Raw genomic sequence first — 17322 nt, forward strand, 5'->3', positions numbered from 1 at the left:
GTGCTTTTTAATGAGAGAATTAAAAGCTGTGTCGCTGCCAAGCAGCATGTCCTGAGCTCCTGGAATGAGCTCCTAACCCCCAAATCCTTACTGATTTGTCTGTCTTCTGGCTGCTTAGCACGAGCTGTTTCTGATGTAGGACGTTTAGCTGGTTATTTATGTGCCTTCGGCCAAATAAAAGCAGAATACTTGTCTCACTGCCTCCACCTTCTTTGCTGTGGAGGTGCGACCTCGTGTTCCGTGGCAACTTGCCTTGGCCTGGTCAGAATGCAAATCCCCCCCAGATCTCCTGGAGGTGAGACGTGTTACTTCGGGGTCACTAACGTGGATGTCCTGGTTCTGGATTTCTGCCTCTGTAATGAGGGCTTAAAGAAATCTTGTGAGCAGTCACCTGATGGAGGATTAGCACGGTGAGATAACGAAGCACATCGCTGCTGCTTTCTGTTCTGCACAGCTGCCGGTTTGTTGCCTGCAGTTACTGCTGAGGGGGGAAGCACTGCACTCTTGAAAGTGCTTCTGCTGGTTTTTATGTATTATGTTCAAGATACTTTATTTAAAAAAAAACTTTCGAGCTGGCTAGCATCTGATTATGAAATTATTGCTTCAGATTCCAAGCAGTCCTTGAGTATGGTGGCAGTAAACATTAAGAAATGGATGTCTGCAGCTGGAGCTCCCATTCACAGAAGTGCCAGCAGTGGGTGGTTCCCGGGTGTGCCATGGGAGCGTGTGCTCAGTTACACACAGACCACGTGTGTCGTGCACGGGGGACTTTGCACAGCAGTGTGTCCCAGGTGTGGGCACTGAGTATGTCTGCGTGCAGGCTGCTTTTCTTTATCACACCTTTTAAGTGATTCTGTGGAAGTCGGAAGCCCTGCTTTCAGCAGAGGGTGCTGGGGCATGGCCGTGTTTCCCTCCCTGGCAGGGTATGCAGGAGGAAGCCTCAAGGCTTCAGTGGTTCCAGAGGTTCGGATTCACCTCTGCTGGAGGTGGTTCATTTTTGTGTTGTACAGAGTGTGAATGGGAACCAGTGGCTGCTTGATGTCTGCAGCTCCCAGCTTGTCCCTGAAAGCCTTCCAAAGGGTTATTTCACACTCAGAGCTAAAAGGGAGTTTTTTCCCCACGTTTTCAGACTGAAGGTGGCACTGTAACATCTTTGATGCTGATGCAGATGGGGCAGTCTTTTTCCATGGGCTGTTACGCTGTACCATTGTTCACTGAAATCTGTACCCGTTTCAGTAGCTGAGAGTAGGAAGCATAAAGTGCTCCAAGTCATCCTGTGATTGCAGAATACGCCTTGATACGTTTCACCTTTGCTCTGACTCCCAACACAATGCCTGTAGAAACCTCTTGGATTTCTGCCTTTTGGCAACTGTTAAAAAGTGAAAAAAAATCATTTGCCATTGCCATTCAGTATTTGTGGTTTTTTCAGCACCAGTGGAAAACAAACAAAAAGCCCCACAGAACGTAGGGCACTAAAATGATTCACCATCAGCCTGTAGTGCATGGAGTGCTGCTGTACAGTGCTGCAAGGAAATCCAAAACACTGCTACCAAAAGGATCCAGGACTGTTGCACTTATGCCAGTTAGCGAGTATTCAGAAGCCTTAAGGTTAATCTTGAATGTCAGTGTTCTCTTCTCTACAACAAAAAATTGTCTGTTGTAAGGATTTTGAGGCCTGGATATGACAGAGCCGAATCTTCAGCTCTGCAGAGAAATGACCCAGCGGAGAAGTAACTCGTAGCCATGAAAATCAATGATTAACCACAGGTCTGTAGTGATGTTTGGATTTTTTTCATGAGTTAAATTAAAGTGCAGTGTGCAGAAACAAGTCCACAGTTGGACTTGGAAGCAGAACTTGAGAATTCTGAGTGCCGTAATCGTGTTCAAAACAAATGTGAGAAGGAAAACGTCACCTGCCCAAAATGAAACCTCCTGCATTTCAGCACTGATTTGTAACTGTCGTGCTCTCCTGTCCCGTGAGACAAGCGTGGCTCCGAGTTTGTGTTCGTAATTCCCAGATTGCTTTCGTTGGGGTTTCTGTTTGGTGGTGGAGCTGTTTGTGTGTGTGTGTGGCGTGGGAAGCCGTGCTGCTCCGTCATGTAGCTACAAGTCAGGGGTTTTGATCGGAGCCCTGGAGTTCATCACCAGCTTTCTCCCCTGAAAACAGGGATAGTATTCACTTTCATCAATAAGGTGAGCACGTGCCTGCTGTGGTACGTGGTGTAAAGCTTGCAAGAGATATTAGGAGTCTTAGCTGGGAATTACTGGAGAAATGCAAGAGGGAAGACGTGGTGGCTGCTTCTGTTTGATGTAAAGCTAAGCTTGCCTCCACACCCTAGCTGCTGCAGTGAATCATCTGCTGTCCTTAAGTTCTTACCAGTGCTTGCAAGGTTGATAAGTTCATGGTTTTCAGGAGGTGGCATGAAGCAGATCACCTTCAAAATGTATTCCTGAACAGACTCATAATATGTATGTGGTAGCACAGAAAGTACTGTAGGATATGAGAAAAACCTCTGGTGGTAATATGACCTTTAATTCGTGGTGTTTATGAAGCCCTTCTGATGACCCAGCTTCTGCTCATCTGGCTAAATCACTGCAGATGTGCACTTGAGATAGCGAGGCTTCAGGATGGATCAATGTCTTTAGAAAAGTGGTTATCTGGAAGGTATGCTAATGGTGCTGCAGAGCTGGTAGTCCAGTGCGTCTTGTGTTTCCCAGGAACAAAGGCATATGGTTCAGCTGCTGTGTTGCTTTGTAGTCACCAAGGAAGATCAGGTGATGTCTGAATAATAGTATGTGTGTAGGAGGTGGGGGGATCCACTTATCGTGTTGGCCAGACATTGACATCCACACCCAAATGACTAATGTGAACTTGGTGCAACTCCCTACAGGTTAATTCATTTCAGTGTCTTATCTGCCCATCCTCTCAGGCTTGAGAATTTCTTCTGCAGTTTTCTGTGCTTGCCCCCAGTTGCTGCAGTGGCCGTGCTGGTGTCAGCCCCTTCAGCACAGCTGTGCTCTGAGTCTTGGCAGAGCTCTGTGCTAACTGCTGTTTGCAGGCATTTATAATGTGTAAAAACATAAAAAACAAATTCTGACTCTGAAGCTCAAATACATCTCCACATCGCGTTTCTGTGCACTCGCAGGCTGTCGTGTGTGCAGCTGCACCGTGCTGTCTCTTGCACGGGCAAATATTTGCATGCACTAAAACATGGGTTTGCATATATACCTTCACATCAGTGTGGGTAAGAGCTGGGTTATTTTGTGCACACAGATATGCTTGTTAACAACAACAACAAAAAAGACTTGCTGGAAAGGTTTGTGACACAAAACTTCCTAACTTCCAGAAGCCTTAATCTAGCGTGGTGCCAGGGATACGTGTCATTAACCTCTATTGCAGCACTGTGGCAGAGAGGTGTGAGGGATTGCCCAAGCTCACGTGTCCTGATCTGGAGTGCCGAGCCCCGAACTTGAAACTGGATTGTGTTGTCATCTGAAAAAGAACTGTTTATAAATAGAAGTGATGGTGCAGATAGCCTTAAGTGAATTTGGAATGGAGATGAAGACTGAGGATTTCCTTTTGTGCCCAAGCTAACCTCTCTGTACAAAACGGGGCATCTGTGCACAGTGCTGGACATTTCTCCTTTTGCCTGGAGCTGTGTGCCACGCCATAGTTGGAAAGTGCTTCTTGTGATTGAGTATCCCGGGTAGCCTGCAATTTCTGCCAAGAATCAGCTCCTAATAAACGAAGGCAAGGTTTCAGCAGCCTCAGGATTTAGAATTACGTTGTCACAGAAGTGCAAGTTCACGCTGATTTGCAGGGTTGAAGCTCCCAGCTCTGACTGTCGTGCTCTGAAACACACAGGAGTGACTCGTGGTGTGCACGAGGCCCATGTGGCGATGGCTTTGAGGGGCTGCTGTCCCCAGGCTCTGCACCAAAGAAGTTCAGCTGGAGGTGGCCAAGGCTGGGTTTGAACTGAAGCCCCTGTAGCAGTGTAGCCAAGGCGTTTGGAAAGGGACTGTCTGGTTTTGGTGCCAGTGACAAGCGTATGTCGCTGGGAGAAAGTGCTAGAACTTCGTTACATTTGTGTGTCATCTGTGCCTGGAAATCCTCTACCTTGGGACAAAACCAAATAGAAAACAATGCCTTGTCTGTGCTGGGCCGACCACAGGCAGGGGTTCAAGCAGCCCGTGCAGATGGCCTGCGTGCAGTTGTACGGTTGCAGATGGGGAGCCCAGCGCTTCCGAGCAGAAATGGGCGCTGACTGCAAGCCAGAGAGCCAGACCGAGGAGGTCAGGGCTTAATTTGGTGGTACCTTCCCTTCCAAACAAGCCGTGTCTTGAGATACTGTGCCCTGGTTAGCTAACATAATTACAGAGTTAAATAGCAAATAATAGCTGGGGCAGAGGAGAGCCAGGAGGTGCACTTGGCAGAAGGCCCTTGGCTGCTGGAAACACTGCGTCATAGGCACGGTCTGCAGCTTTGGTTTTGATAGCTGAGCTCCTCGTCCCACCCGTGGCATGAGGCAAGGTGCAGGCCGGGAGTGCTCTGGTCCCCGGCGAGGTGGTGTGACCTGTGTGTACAGCAGCAGTGACTCGTGCTGCCGGCCTGCACCTGACGTGGCCGAGGCCTTGGTTCTCCCTGATAAGCGAGCCGGGCTGGGCCGTGCCCTGCAGCAGATCTGTGCCTGCAAAGAGCACAAAGGTGCGGAGGGCGGTAACTGGAGCATGGTCCTTGCAATTCAGCGTATGACATGTCTGCAGCCGTGGGGAAACGGTCGTCCTCCTTCGCTTCTCACCCATTTGGTGCAATGTTTTGGGCTGTCAGCCTTGCTGCTCGCTAACAGCACCCAGCAGAGCTTTGTTCCATGTGTGGGGTTTCTCCCTTCCTTCCCCTGGCCCTCATTTATGTCATATGCACGCAGCCGGAGCTCCAGCAGAGCCCCGTGAGACTCTGTGTGCCAGAAAAAAGGTCCTGGGTGGGCAAAAACAGCAGCACATACCTCCAAGCAGTTCCGTGCAATGGTTTGTTTGCATAATGTGCTCAAACAGGGCTGGATCCCAGCGCTGGCAGGTACACACGTGCACAGTGGTGCCACGTCCTTGCTGCTGGAGCCCGACCGGGACAAAAAGAGGGGGGGGGAGAGAGCTGGGGTCAATCAGGTGCCCGTTCTGCAGCACCCGCAGCCCTGAGGAGCTGCACGTGCTGCAGAGGCTGTGGCCCCAGGTTGCCATGGGGCAGTGACCGTTCCCCTGAGCTGTGGCTGAGCAGATGGCCGTTGTGGCCGTGCGGGCTCTTAGCGGATGCGTTGAGCAAGAGTAGGTGGGCCGCCACCGCTGCCAGCAGCTGTTTGCTCAGTCTTTGCGTGTTTAATTGTTTTGTCCTGCCCGGCTGATCGTGATGTAAGACGTCCTACTTTACTTAAAATCTAGATCCAAACAACCAGCGCTGAGCTGCTGGGAAGAGGTGGCACTGCCCAACCTGGGACAGCTCCCACCGGGGCCACGGGTTCTGGGTGAGCTCAGCTCACATCTGATAAACAAAGCGTTCTGGTGGAGTGAGTCACGGGGCAGAACTGTCACTGGGATGCGCGGTGGGGTCGTTTCCCACACAGATGCCGCCTTCTTCCCGCTTTGGAAGCGGTGTCTGCCTCCCAGGCCTCCTGATGCCGCCATGCTCCGCACCTCTGCAAAAGCCCCTTCTGTAGTTAAATTAAATGTTATAAAAGGAGATTTTATTTATTTGTATCATTAACCGCAAATTTGAAGACCTGAGAATATTTGGAGTGCGGAGGGAGGAAGGCAGCACAGCGAGGCGGGAAGCGCGCTCCGGTGTGGAAGAAGCGACGGTCGGCCCTTTGCAGAAGAGCAAACCCAGCGTGGGGCTTCTTCCAGGAAGCACAAGAAAGAACCAAGAGGAGTTTCATCTCGCCGCAAACAAAACAACAACAAGAAGCAAGAAGCGCGAAGCTTTTCAGTCTCGCAGAGCTCCAGAAAGCTGTTTATGCGCTGCACGACTAATGACATGTGACAAATAGAGATTCGCTGCCGTCGCTTTCCCCGGCAGTGTCCTGCCAGGTGCTCTTCGGAGGGCAGGCAATCGGAATGCATCTTCTGATGGCACTGAATCAGCCTTTCAGCACCCTATAAATAAGAGGCCGGAGCGCAGGCCCAGAATAGCGGTGACTCGGGCGAGGCCGAGCCCAGCACAGCCACCTCCCACCCGGAGCAGAGCTAGTGCATCTCCTGGCACGTTCCGTGGGGAAGTTGCTTCAGAAACCCTTCTTAGAATAAACTTCTTCGGCAGAAGCAGGGAAGAGCAGGCACTTCTCAGAATGAATTGCATCTGCATCATGCAACGCAGCTTCCTCTTTTATTTAAATTTCCAATCGCGGACGTTTGAAGAGGCCGGTCAGCATCGCCCCCATGTCTGAGATTTAATGATATTTGCTTTACAAGAGGGACTTTTCCAACTTTACCTAGAAAAGAGCTAACCCGAAACCCAGCCCTTGCGGTTAGCCAGCTTCCGTCAGTGGCTGCAGTCAGCTCGTCTGTTCGAACAGAGGAAGCTGCGACTGTGACGGGAAGAGGGAGCTGAGTGCACACCAGGATCGCGGTGCCTCGGCTTGTAGGAGGACCACAGCAGACAGTGCATAACTGCATCGGTATGCGGGATGCCAGCAGCGCGACCGACAGGCAGGAAAAAGGGATCAAGGAGGAGGCTCGTGCTTCGTGGCTCGCTCGGTGCCTTTAGCAAAACAAAACAAAAGCTACCAAGCCTCAAGTCAGAGATGACAGGCTGCATCTTTAAAGGCGCCCTGCTGTTCAGTTAAAGTTCAGCAGAAACTAGATCGTGGAGATATAAATCTTTTATTCAGCCCCGAATCGCTCTGTGCCGAGCGCTGCCGGAGGCGTGGGGCCGGGAGCCGGGCTGGCTGCAGCACAACACCCCGTGGGCTCCCGGCACCGACCTTTCCACATTCCTGCTCCTTTCCATTTCCACCAGCTCTGCATAAGGCATCGTTATTTATTTGTCTGACAGGACCCCCTCGCTGTCCAGGGTTGGACGGAACGCTGTGTCTAAGCGAGCTGCTTACAGCCAGGCTCCGAGCTGCTCCCTGCAGAGCTGGGGCAGACTGGAGGAACAGGCTGAAGGTTTCCCATGAAGGCAGTGTGAAGAGATGCGGGGCTGTGTGCGTGGGGAGGAGGAGGAGCAGTGCCTCCCTGCAGCACACCTGCCCAGCTCTCTGGGTGGACATCCCTGTACTTCTTGCCAGGCAGCAGCTGTATGTTTTCGAGATGCACTTGAGGTCTGCACAGCACCTGCAAGTGGCACAAAACGGGAACGGGAAGTAAGGGCCAGGTCCAGCCCAGCAACGCGGCTGGGGTGGTGGCATTTCCCTCAGCCCTTTCCCTATCTGTGCACAGGAAACCCCGGGTGCCCACACCAACCCCTTTCACAGAGAGCAGATGGTGCAGCGGTGCTGAGTCTGGGCTCAGGTGTGAGCCCTGCCCTTGCAGCTCAGAGGGCAAAGGGAAGCCGGCAGCCTTGCCTCCTTTCCTTCAGCCATCCCCTTTCTCAGCTCGAGCAGTTCACAGCATCGTTTTTGTTTTTCATCATTCACCATAGCCATGAGAACTAGAGAGGTACGTTGTTTTCTCAGGTGAAAGCCAAGATTTCCCATCCTCGTTGATGTGAAGAGCAGGGGCTTTCAGAAAGCCAGTAAGTGCGAAACCCCAAGAGCCCAGCAGGAGCTGGGCCGTGCTGTAGGGCTTGCTGGGTTGATTTCACATCTCTGAGGCCACCTGCCCTGCGCAGTGATCGAGGCACAGCCCTGCAGCAGCTCGAGCATTTGCTTGTGTCACCACATAATGCTGAAAAAGGTTGGGGAAGACTTGTTAACGAAGGCAGGGAAAACCTGCTGTCCCCTGGCCCTGCTCCCCCAGCGAGCAAGGAGCGGGCAGGAGCTGCAGGGCTGTGCTCGCGTCAGCCTGGGAGCTCTGGGATGTGGAGCTGGGCACCCACACAAACTGATGTATGCAAGTTGCATTTCAGTCTCATTTGCTCTATCCTTGAAAACACTCAGCCTCGAGGACAGCAGAGAGGGGAACTACAATTGTTTTGTAGTTGATTTTCCCCAGGCAGGGAGGGGAAATACTCTGTGGCAGAGCACACGCAATGAGCGTGCCCGCTCACCGCTCCTGAGCACTTCATGCTGCTCTTAAATCTTAGTGGTGGAACTGTCTTTCCCTGAAGTCCAAAATATTTTGGCACTTGTCTTGCTGAAGGCATATTTTCTGTATATATACATTTTTCTTTTATTAGCCGAAACCATCTGCCCTGTAAACAGGGATCAGGAGAAAAGCCGTTCTGGCAGTTCTGCATCACGTGGGAGCCCTGCGTTGCGCTGCATGGGAAAGGGCCTCATTTGTGCCTTTTAATCTCTGCAGTAGTAAACTCCGAGCAGATCAGAAGCAACTAATTTAAGATGATGATTCTTGGCAAGAGATCTGAATTGCAGAAAGGCCGTGACTGTGCTTCTGTGTAGAGGTGCGCAGCCCTGATTTAAGCAGCGTGGATGTTCCTGGAAAAGACTGAGCGTGGAGGGATGGGGGCAGGAGATGGGGGAGCAGTTGTCTGAGGCAAGTGTGCAGCGCCGTAAGAATAAGGCACGGTTTAGAGAAAGTGCACGACTCCTGGCCTGTGGAGCTTTGTCAGCTTTGGCTGGAGTCAACCAGCAGTGCTGACGGAGCCGTGGTTTGGGATGCTGCTGATCCCGGGTCCGTCTGCTCCGTGCCAGCACTGCCAGCTGCCACGGTGTCAGCAGTGAGAGCGCACATATCACTGTCACCCCGTGCTGCATAAACTTCCATTCCAGAGAGCATCTCCAGCGTGGGAGGAGATTCGGACTAGATAGGAAACCAGTGTTAAAACTCAGGGTGTCAAGATGCACCCCTCCTCCTCTCTTGTGGCTTTCTATTCCGTTCCCGCTTTTATTTTTAACGTCACGGGCGTGTACGTGAGCGAACGTGTGAGCTTCTGTGTGCACACTGATAAAACCTCATGCCCCCGCTGAGCTCCTGGCTGTAACTTAAACCTGGAGCCCGAGAGAGCTGCAGGCCTGAAGGAAGGCTCCGTTATCCGCGGTGCATTGGAATTTAATCTGTCCCATGTTTTAGACCAAAGCAGTTTGTCATAGTAGGGATTTTTCTTGTTCAGTATTCTTTTAAGAGAGAGTATTTAATATGTAGAAGTGCTCTTAGGCAGAGTGTTTTCTTTCAGTACAAAGCACAGCCAAAGTTTGCTTGATCAGAAACCAAAACCCAACTTTATCCGCAGAAAACCTTTGACAAAGGCAGGTTGAAATAAGTGCACGATGGCCGTGGATTTCTCACACGGAAAGCTGCAGTGCAGACACAGAATAGGGACTGCTTCACGGGGCAGCCCTCGTGTATTGCACTGAGAATGAAGTGGCTGGGGAAACTGAGTTGCTGGGAAGGAAAATCCAACAAGAAGCAGCCTTAATTTTCTGTATCTGCCTCTGGAGTGCCTCATGGCCTCTAGTGGGTGATTTTACAGTCTTTCCAGTAAGACACAAATGAAAATGCTGAAGAGCTTATGTCTCTGAGGCATGCCCCAGTGTGGCATTAAAGATATGTCTGCGTGGAGCTGCTGGGGTGCAGGTTTTCATGTGGTAAAAGCTAATTATGAACTTGTGCCTGGTTCTCAGGAGCGAAACCTGGACTGGTTCCCCCGGATGCGAGCCATGTCCCTCGTCAGCAGCGACTCGGAGGGAGAGCAGAACGAGCTGAGGAACCTGCAGGAGAAGCTGGAGTCCACCATGAAGCTGGTGACCAACCTCTCTGGGCAGCTGTCAGAGCTCAAGGACCAGGTAAGAGTGGGCAGAGCTGGCAGCGAGCCTGCAGTCGCACGCCCACGGGCAGTTCAGCTCCTGCAAGCCTGTTCCACCAAGTGGGTTTTTACAGCTCCACGGACTCTGTGAACCCTGTGCAGAGTTTTTTAAAGCAGTCTGTGCTTAGGAAAGCGCTGAGTGAAAAAGCACCCTCCCAAAGCCCAGTGCTGTAGCTGACCTGCCTGTCGGTGCTGCACAGACTAAATGGGTGACATCTCCCAAAAGTAAAACCTTGCGCTGAAAAATCAAAGCTGCCGCTGATGGCAGTCAGCCCTCGCTGGCGCACAGAGCCCCTGGCTGCATCTTTGTTGACAGTTTTGATGTTAATACAGCTTTCAACCCCGAGACCTCAGTGGGATCCTGCGAGTCAGAGGGTGCGATAGTGAGAGAAGTGCAGCGCTGCTGCACGGACCTCAAAACCCACTGAGAAACTGGAGAAGAGCCTGAGCAGTTAGCGTGCAGTGGTCTCCTTCGCGTTGAAGCTGCGCTGCTCGTGCAGATAAAAGTTTGCTGCTGCCATGCTTTTATCTCCAGCACACGCTGCCCGCAGTGCTGCTTTGCACTGCTGCATGCGTTGTCCTGCTTAGCACACAGATGCTGCACAGACCTTAGAGCTTGAAGGCTTTGCGTTCACCTTTAGGGTTGGCCGGCTCCTTCCTGTGCGTAATTGACATCAATAGTTTTCAGCGTTCGAAGGTGTACTTGGGTAGACATTATTCTTTCTGGGAGAGGTTTGCAAAGGATTATTGAAGATAATGTGAAGGTGAAGCAGCAGCTGATCAGAGGCTTACCAGCTGTGAATGAGCTGCACTGTCAGTTATCACTCTTTGTACACAACACTTCGTTGACAGCATGCTTTCCTTCGTGACATCTGCACGGGTTACAACCCAAGTGGAAGTAAAAGGCAGAACTGCTTCTGCCTGCCCTGCTGGAAGCTTTCTGTGGCAGCGAAGCAGCTGCCTGCTCGACGTTATGGATTAATGACCTGAGCCAGATGGTTCTGCTCGCTAAGTGCGCGCAGATAGCTGCACTGGATGGAACGGATTGCAGGCTTGCACACCGCTGTATCCCAGGGCAGTGCGTGGAATTGTGCAGGGCAGAAATGGCCAACAGGTTTGGATGGTTGCCTTTTCAGATTTGATCTGCCTACTGCACAAGAGTTGGCAGAACTCTCTTCAATACTAATCTGATGCCTGCTTCCCATCTCCGCTCTGCTTCGACCCACTCTCCGTGCAAACAAGTTTATCTTTATGAAGACAGTCTTTGGGAGACAGCGCTGACTGCGATCCTGGCGCTGCCTTCCGACCGTGCTCTGCTTTCGGGTGGAGCCTGGGCCCTTCTCTCCAGCACCCCACAGAGCACAAGGAGGGATTAGTGTCAGGTTGAGAGCAGAAAGTCTTTCTGCTCTTGGCTGTAATTAGTTTTCAGACGCTATGCCATGGATCCCCTCGCTCCAGTTGGTTTTGAGGACAGAGGATGGAGGCAGTTGCTCTTTTGTCTGAGCTTTAATGCTTGCTGGGTAGCGTTTTTGCTCTTTTGCCTGGAAACAATTATCTTGAAACATGTGTCTTACGTCTTCCTGTTGAAGGGTCTGACTCAAAGTGGTCTGCAGACAACAGGAGTCTTTCCATCGGCTGAAGCCAGCTTTGGATTGGAACGCGCTTATTTCTAAAGCTTGCAGCTCTTGGCTGCCCAAGCACTGAAAAACCCTTCTTACTCTTTGTGAAAATAAGAATGAAGGATTTAGCTTTTAAAGAGCTATTTGACTGTAAAAGCAAAAGAGGAAACCAGCTTCATTAATGTTGTGATAGCTTTTAGGAATTCCCCTAAGTACCGTTATTGAGAGCACCCTGCTTAAGTTGCAGGATGTTCCAATTATGTGACAAAGCCAGTACGTCCCTCCTCCTGATTAGGAGCTGTCTCCAGGAAAAGGAACCAGCTCAGGGAACTTCTATTTGTATTTATTTTATTGCAATTAAATAGAGGGCAAACCTCTCATTCATTTGCTTTTCAAGCTCGTTAGGTTTCTGGAGACAGTAGTTAAAAACTGAAATCCAGCATGCCTGCTTTCACAAAGGAGAAAAATGCACCAAGAGCCATTCAAATCTTGATCATTTTAATTCTGTGCACAAAGATTACGACAGAAATGTCTGCAACAGCAGGGGATTAGATGTAATCATCCAGAAGTCCTTTCCAACGCTGCCTTCCTCCCTCAGTAAGTATGAGGCAGCCGCAATAGATGTTGGCTACTTTCAAGACAGTGCCATGACATCAGCAAGACCCTTAACCTCTGTCCCCCAGCCCCAGCTGTACCCAGCAGTCCCAGGCAGGTGAGGGCTGGCACGCTGTGAGCGGCGTGTTCTGTGCGTGCCTGCAGAACAGTGCCCTGGTCGTGCATCTGGAGCGTGCACTGCTCTCATTTCTGGACTTAACTCCAACTCACAAGCAACCTTTGGAACTAGGCAGAGTGCATCTACGTAATTACACACAATTATCTTGGAGCTCAGCTTGACTCTGATGAACTCTGGGAGCCTTGGTTGGGTTTTGGTGTTTAATCACATGCCATTGGGCCTTGTGGTAGCTGACGGCTCCCCTACATAGCATGCCTAGTTTGTTGTCTTCTGGGCTGGGCGTGAGGTCACTGCAGCCATCAAACTTCTGCGAGAGACTTTCTCCCCAGGTAAATGTGCTGGAGGCTCAAACTGCTCTGTCTTGCAGCTGTGTCTCTCTGAACATGAAACATATCGATTGCAGTCTCATTTTGTTGCTCTTTTCTCATTTTTTTTTCTCTTTCTGATCCATGAAATCGTAGAATGGCTTAGTTTGGGAGGGACCTTAAAGGTCACCTCTAGTTCCAAACCCTGTGCCATGTTTGTGCCGTGAGGCGGGGCACAGCTGCGTGTTGGCACGTTGCTTTGGGGCAGTCGGTGCAGGGAGCTGCATTTTCAGGTGGCTGTGGCTCCAACATCACTCTGTGATGGCAAGGTGTGGCTTTAGGTGGTCAGGAGGGACGTTTGCCTTCTGCTGATGTGTGAGCTGCAGCCCCCAGCCTCGTGTGAAGGCTCAGCCCCTCTCTCCAGCCCCGCTCCTGCCTTAGCCTTGTTCAAGTTCCCAGCAATTCCTATTGGGAAGCTGCTGAGCTGCCACCTGCGCTCATTCCCGCACCAATTCCTGCACGGACTCGTGCAGGCCACCAGGCTCTCAGCTCCTTGCGAGCAGAGCTCTGTCACACAAGAGAAGCCGTGGCTTTCCCACAGGAGCTCCCGAGGCCTGGAGCTGCCCCTTCCCTCTGTCAGCACCTGGCGGAGCGTTATCTGTAAAGTGTGTTTCAGAAGAAGCCCCGAGCACGGAGCGCGGCCGCGGCTCCTCCGCGCACTGACGCACGGGAAGCGGCCAGGCCTAATGAGCAAACTTTTTAATTTTCCAGATGACCGAACAGAGGAAGCAGAAGCAGCGCATCGGTCTCCTAGGACACCCTCCTCCCATGAATGTGAACCCACAGCAACCAGCATAAGGCAGAAGGGTCGCCTCTCCCCCTCGCAACAACGTGAACAATGCTGAGCGAGTCCAGGTCCGACCACTGAGGCCGCTTCCGCGTACGTTTAGTCCATCTTGTAAATACCCTGTTTTTATACTGTCTGTATATGACTGCTACTATATAAAGTTTGGGGCATACGTATTGTAATTAGAACTGTTGGCACACGCCGGAGGTTAACCTTGTGCCAAAACTATCAAAATTGCCTTTTTATTGGAAGGACTAAAGAGAGCACCTGAATTGCACTTGAAAAGATTATTTGACTACGTGACATGTATTTTGTATTTAAAGAATAGAATAGCTAGTATTTATGTTTTTATACAATTGTGCAATATGAATTATGCAATCACGATATCTTTGTAACTCCTGAATGTCCTAAAGGGAGTGCACATCTTTGAAGCTGGTGTGTTAGTACAATGTAATAAATGGTATAAAATTACAGGTGTACATGAGGCTGCTGCAAAATTGTGTTCCTGGTGATTTTTCATACCCTCGGACATTTTTGTACCATGTGTGTAAATATCTTGCAATGCCATATCTGTTGCCTCTTCCTCCCAGGGATGACGCTGGGAACCATGAGCTGTTAAATCGATATCAGTTAAAACAAAACCTTACTTCGAAGCTTCCAAAGGGGGAAAAAGAGGAGGTATTTTTTCAAGTGATTTCTTTGGAGTACTGAGGCTGAGAGAGCTCAGATACCGGGTTTTTTAAATGGTGAGATTTCTTAAAGGGAACTTTTTATGCAAAATGAAGTTTGGGATGAGTATGCACTACTGGTGAGTGGGCGCAGTCCCTTGCAGGCGCTCCGAGCTGTCTGTGCTTTGTGTTCCTCAGTGTAGGACCTTTTTCCTTTTGTTTTCTTTTCATGAGAGACCTCAGTGCCTGCCGGAGCTTTTTGCAGCCAGGCATTGCACCCGTTGATCCCGTTAGGACCATAGCTGAGCACTGACATATGTAATTCTTATGAGAGCGCTGCTGTTCGGAGGTTGTTCTGTCCCACCCCATTCTCTCCCTCCATTCGGTCACTTCCTTTGGTTTCTGATTCTAGAAAGTATGAGGAGCCTTTTGTGTTTTCTCCGACCCATTGCATCGTTTTATACATGGACCTCCTTTTACAAAAGCTGACTTCTCTGCAATACTGTCTACAAAAAAAAAATAAAGGCAAAAAAAATAAAGATTAAAAAAAAGCTACGAACAGAGCTATGAAAATTTGTAAATGCATAAATATAGGTATTTAAATAAATGATGCAAAATCCGACGTGGTTCCAGGCTGCTGTGGTTTGTCCCCCACCCTGAGAGCTGTGTGTGGTGCTGTCACATATGGGGGCACTGGGGGGGAGCTGCAGGGCAGGGAGGACCGAGCTCATCCCTCAGCAGCTCCAGGGGCAGAGATGGGTCTGGAAGCAGCCCCCCATCGAGCCCTCTGCAGCCACACACGGACGTGCTCCGGGTCCTGCAGCTCAGATGCGGAGTGCTGATATCCTGGGCTTGTCATCCTCAGGCTGTGAAGTGTTTTGAGTTCTTGTTGTCTTGTGTTTTTTTGTTTTTAAAGATTTCTCTTGCTCCGAGCACTGCGTGCACAGGGTTCTGCTGACTGTGTGTTTGATTCAGCTGCAGCAGGAACTCCCTGGTACCATTAATCACCTTTAATCTGCACACCACCATCTGAAAGGGGTGCGACTCACGGAGCATCACCCAGCGCCTAGCCGGGCACATCCCACGCTGGAGGGAGTCCTGGAGGCAGAGAGCTGCTGGGGGTTTGTGAGTTCCTCTTTGTCACACGTCATTTCCATTCACATCCCAGTGAATCTGCTGGTGTCTCCCCTGCAGCCACCGGCTCCCAGCAAGGTGCATGCACAGGGAACGTGACGTGCAGCTGCTGTGGGGGTTGTGCAATGAGGGGAGGAGGATCTCATTCTCTCTGAGCAGTGGAGACATGTGTCTGACTCACTCCTTCCCTCCATGCCGTGCAGGGACAAACAGACACGCAGACCCGCCAGGCTTCCTGGTGTCTCCCACAAGTCAGGTGAGAGGGAGGAGGTTGTGTGTGCCGTGGGAAGGCAGCAGCTTCCCGTGTGCCCTGTGCAGGGACAGCTGTGCTGCCTTGCTTCATCTTTGCCTTAAAAAGGCAAAAACCGAGCAGGCACTTGAGTGAGAAGTACAAGTCCCAATCTGTGCAGTGATCTGTGTGAAAGCCAGCTGCACAAAACCTGGTGTTTTCATGTGTGCTTCTCATTTCCCAGGAGATGTGGTGAGATGCAAAAGTGGTATTTTATTCCCCGTCGCTGCAGCTGCAGCTGAGTGCTGGAAGCAAAGCACAGCCACCCTCCAGAGGAAGCCACTGTCCTTTCCTCCCCTCCAGCAGCAAGCAGCACTCCTAGAAATCCATTCTGGCGATGGAATTTTGTGTGTAGCCATCACACATTTTAATTTCTCTTCTTGCTCTGTTCGGCTCTCAAGGCTCTTCTGCTTTCACCTTGCAGCTGTGCTGAGCTCTGCGTCCCGTGGCTGTGGGGAGGGCTGGGACTTGGCACTGGGAGCAGCTGCTCCCTGAGCTCTGGGAAAGCCACACTGGGACCGATTCCACCCCACGGCGTAGGGGATCTTTTCCATTAATGTCATTACCTATTGAAATTACAAAAAAAAAAAGTTTTATTCCCCTCAGCCCACAGTCACACACGTCCACGGTGTGTGTGCAGGAGAGGGAGGGGTCCGGGCTCTGGCTCCCACTCCAGCAGCACGTGTAGGTACCTGAGGGACCCCCAGGGTGGGGCCGTGGCCAAGAGGGCAGCAGGAAGGATTTGAGGTGCGGGAAGAGGTGACTTGTGAGGAGCTGGAACCGCGCCATCTCGGAAGCAGGGACTGGGAAAGGAAGCGAGGTTTCCGGGTGCTGTCAGAGGGGATGCAATGAGTTGTGCAGAGGATGTCAAGAGCAGCAGCTGCCGGTCGGGAGCCCGGAGGCTGAGGGCCCACACTGGAAACTTTGTGACTGAAAACCCCTTCCCGACCTCCACCACACCGAGCGGTTCGGTGACGCATCCTGGTGGCAGCTCAAGAATTGAAGTTGGGCGTCCCCACCCATCTCTGGCTCCGTGCGCAGCCTGGGTTTGAAGCGGGAGTACCTGGGAGTTTGGGAACGCAATTATTCCGTCTCCGAAAGGAGAGCTTTCATTCCGGGGTGAAAATGAAAGTGACCTTCAGAAGAGGAAGGAACAAAAAGAATCCACCAATTTTTCTAATAATGGAAAGTCCTCGAGGGGAAGGATCTCCATGTATTTTTCAATTTGCATGAACGCCTGATTCTGTGGATGAGAATTTTCGTCGCTAATGAAGCAGGTGACGTGCTAATCAAGGCCATGCAAATAACTGCTCAGAAAGCACAGCCACAGCCCCGAGACAGCGCACGACGGCTCCCAGCCCTGTCCTCAATTCCGCAGCAAATTGGCACAGGGCAGGACAAAGGAGCCTGGATTGCAGCCGCGGTGCTCGCGGCGGGGACTCGCGATGGGGCGCGTGTGATGGATCCCTCCTTACATAATGCAGTCTTGATTGATACTTCGTCGAGAGAGTCATAATATAGCTCCGCGTAACGATTCAACTTGTCTCCCCGAATGGGAAATGCTCCTACACGCAGACTTAATAGGGTTTTTTAAATTGCCCATTGTATTTCTGAACAAGAGAAACTTATTTGGAGTACTTTCCCTTTTACGTTTTCAACATAAGCACCCGCTGACATTGCGCTGTGCGTTCCCTGGGTGTTCTCCTGAAGCTCGGAGCCCACCCGACGTGTCCCAAAGTGCCTTTAGGTTCACTGTGGGCAGCACTGCCCCTCGTGCACATGTGAACTCGGTCAGTAGGAGCAGTTGGTGTCTG

The 17322-nt window shown here is 51.1% G+C and overlaps 1 protein-coding gene across 1 annotated transcript in view; it reads left to right on the plus strand.

Moving 5' to 3' along the window:
• ITPR1 (inositol 1,4,5-trisphosphate receptor type 1) overlaps positions 1 to 14707 on the plus strand; it is a 142487-nt gene extending 127780 nt beyond the window's left edge. Inside the window, exons 60-61 of the mRNA XM_065749454.1 lie at positions 9732 to 9893; positions 13342 to 14707. Coding sequence (XP_065605526.1) covers positions 9732 to 9893; positions 13342 to 13428 — 249 coding nt within the window. The 3' untranslated portion in view covers positions 13429 to 14707. The remainder of the gene's footprint in view (positions 1 to 9731; positions 9894 to 13341) is intronic.
• Positions 14708 to 17322: the final 2615 nt, after the last annotated feature.

The sequence above is a fragment of the Cyrtonyx montezumae genome, unplaced genomic scaffold (assembly GCF_038088225.1).
Source record: "Cyrtonyx montezumae isolate F1298 unplaced genomic scaffold, pur_monq_1.0 scaffold_6, whole genome shotgun sequence".
NCBI lineage: Eukaryota > Metazoa > Chordata > Aves > Galliformes > Odontophoridae > Cyrtonyx > Cyrtonyx montezumae.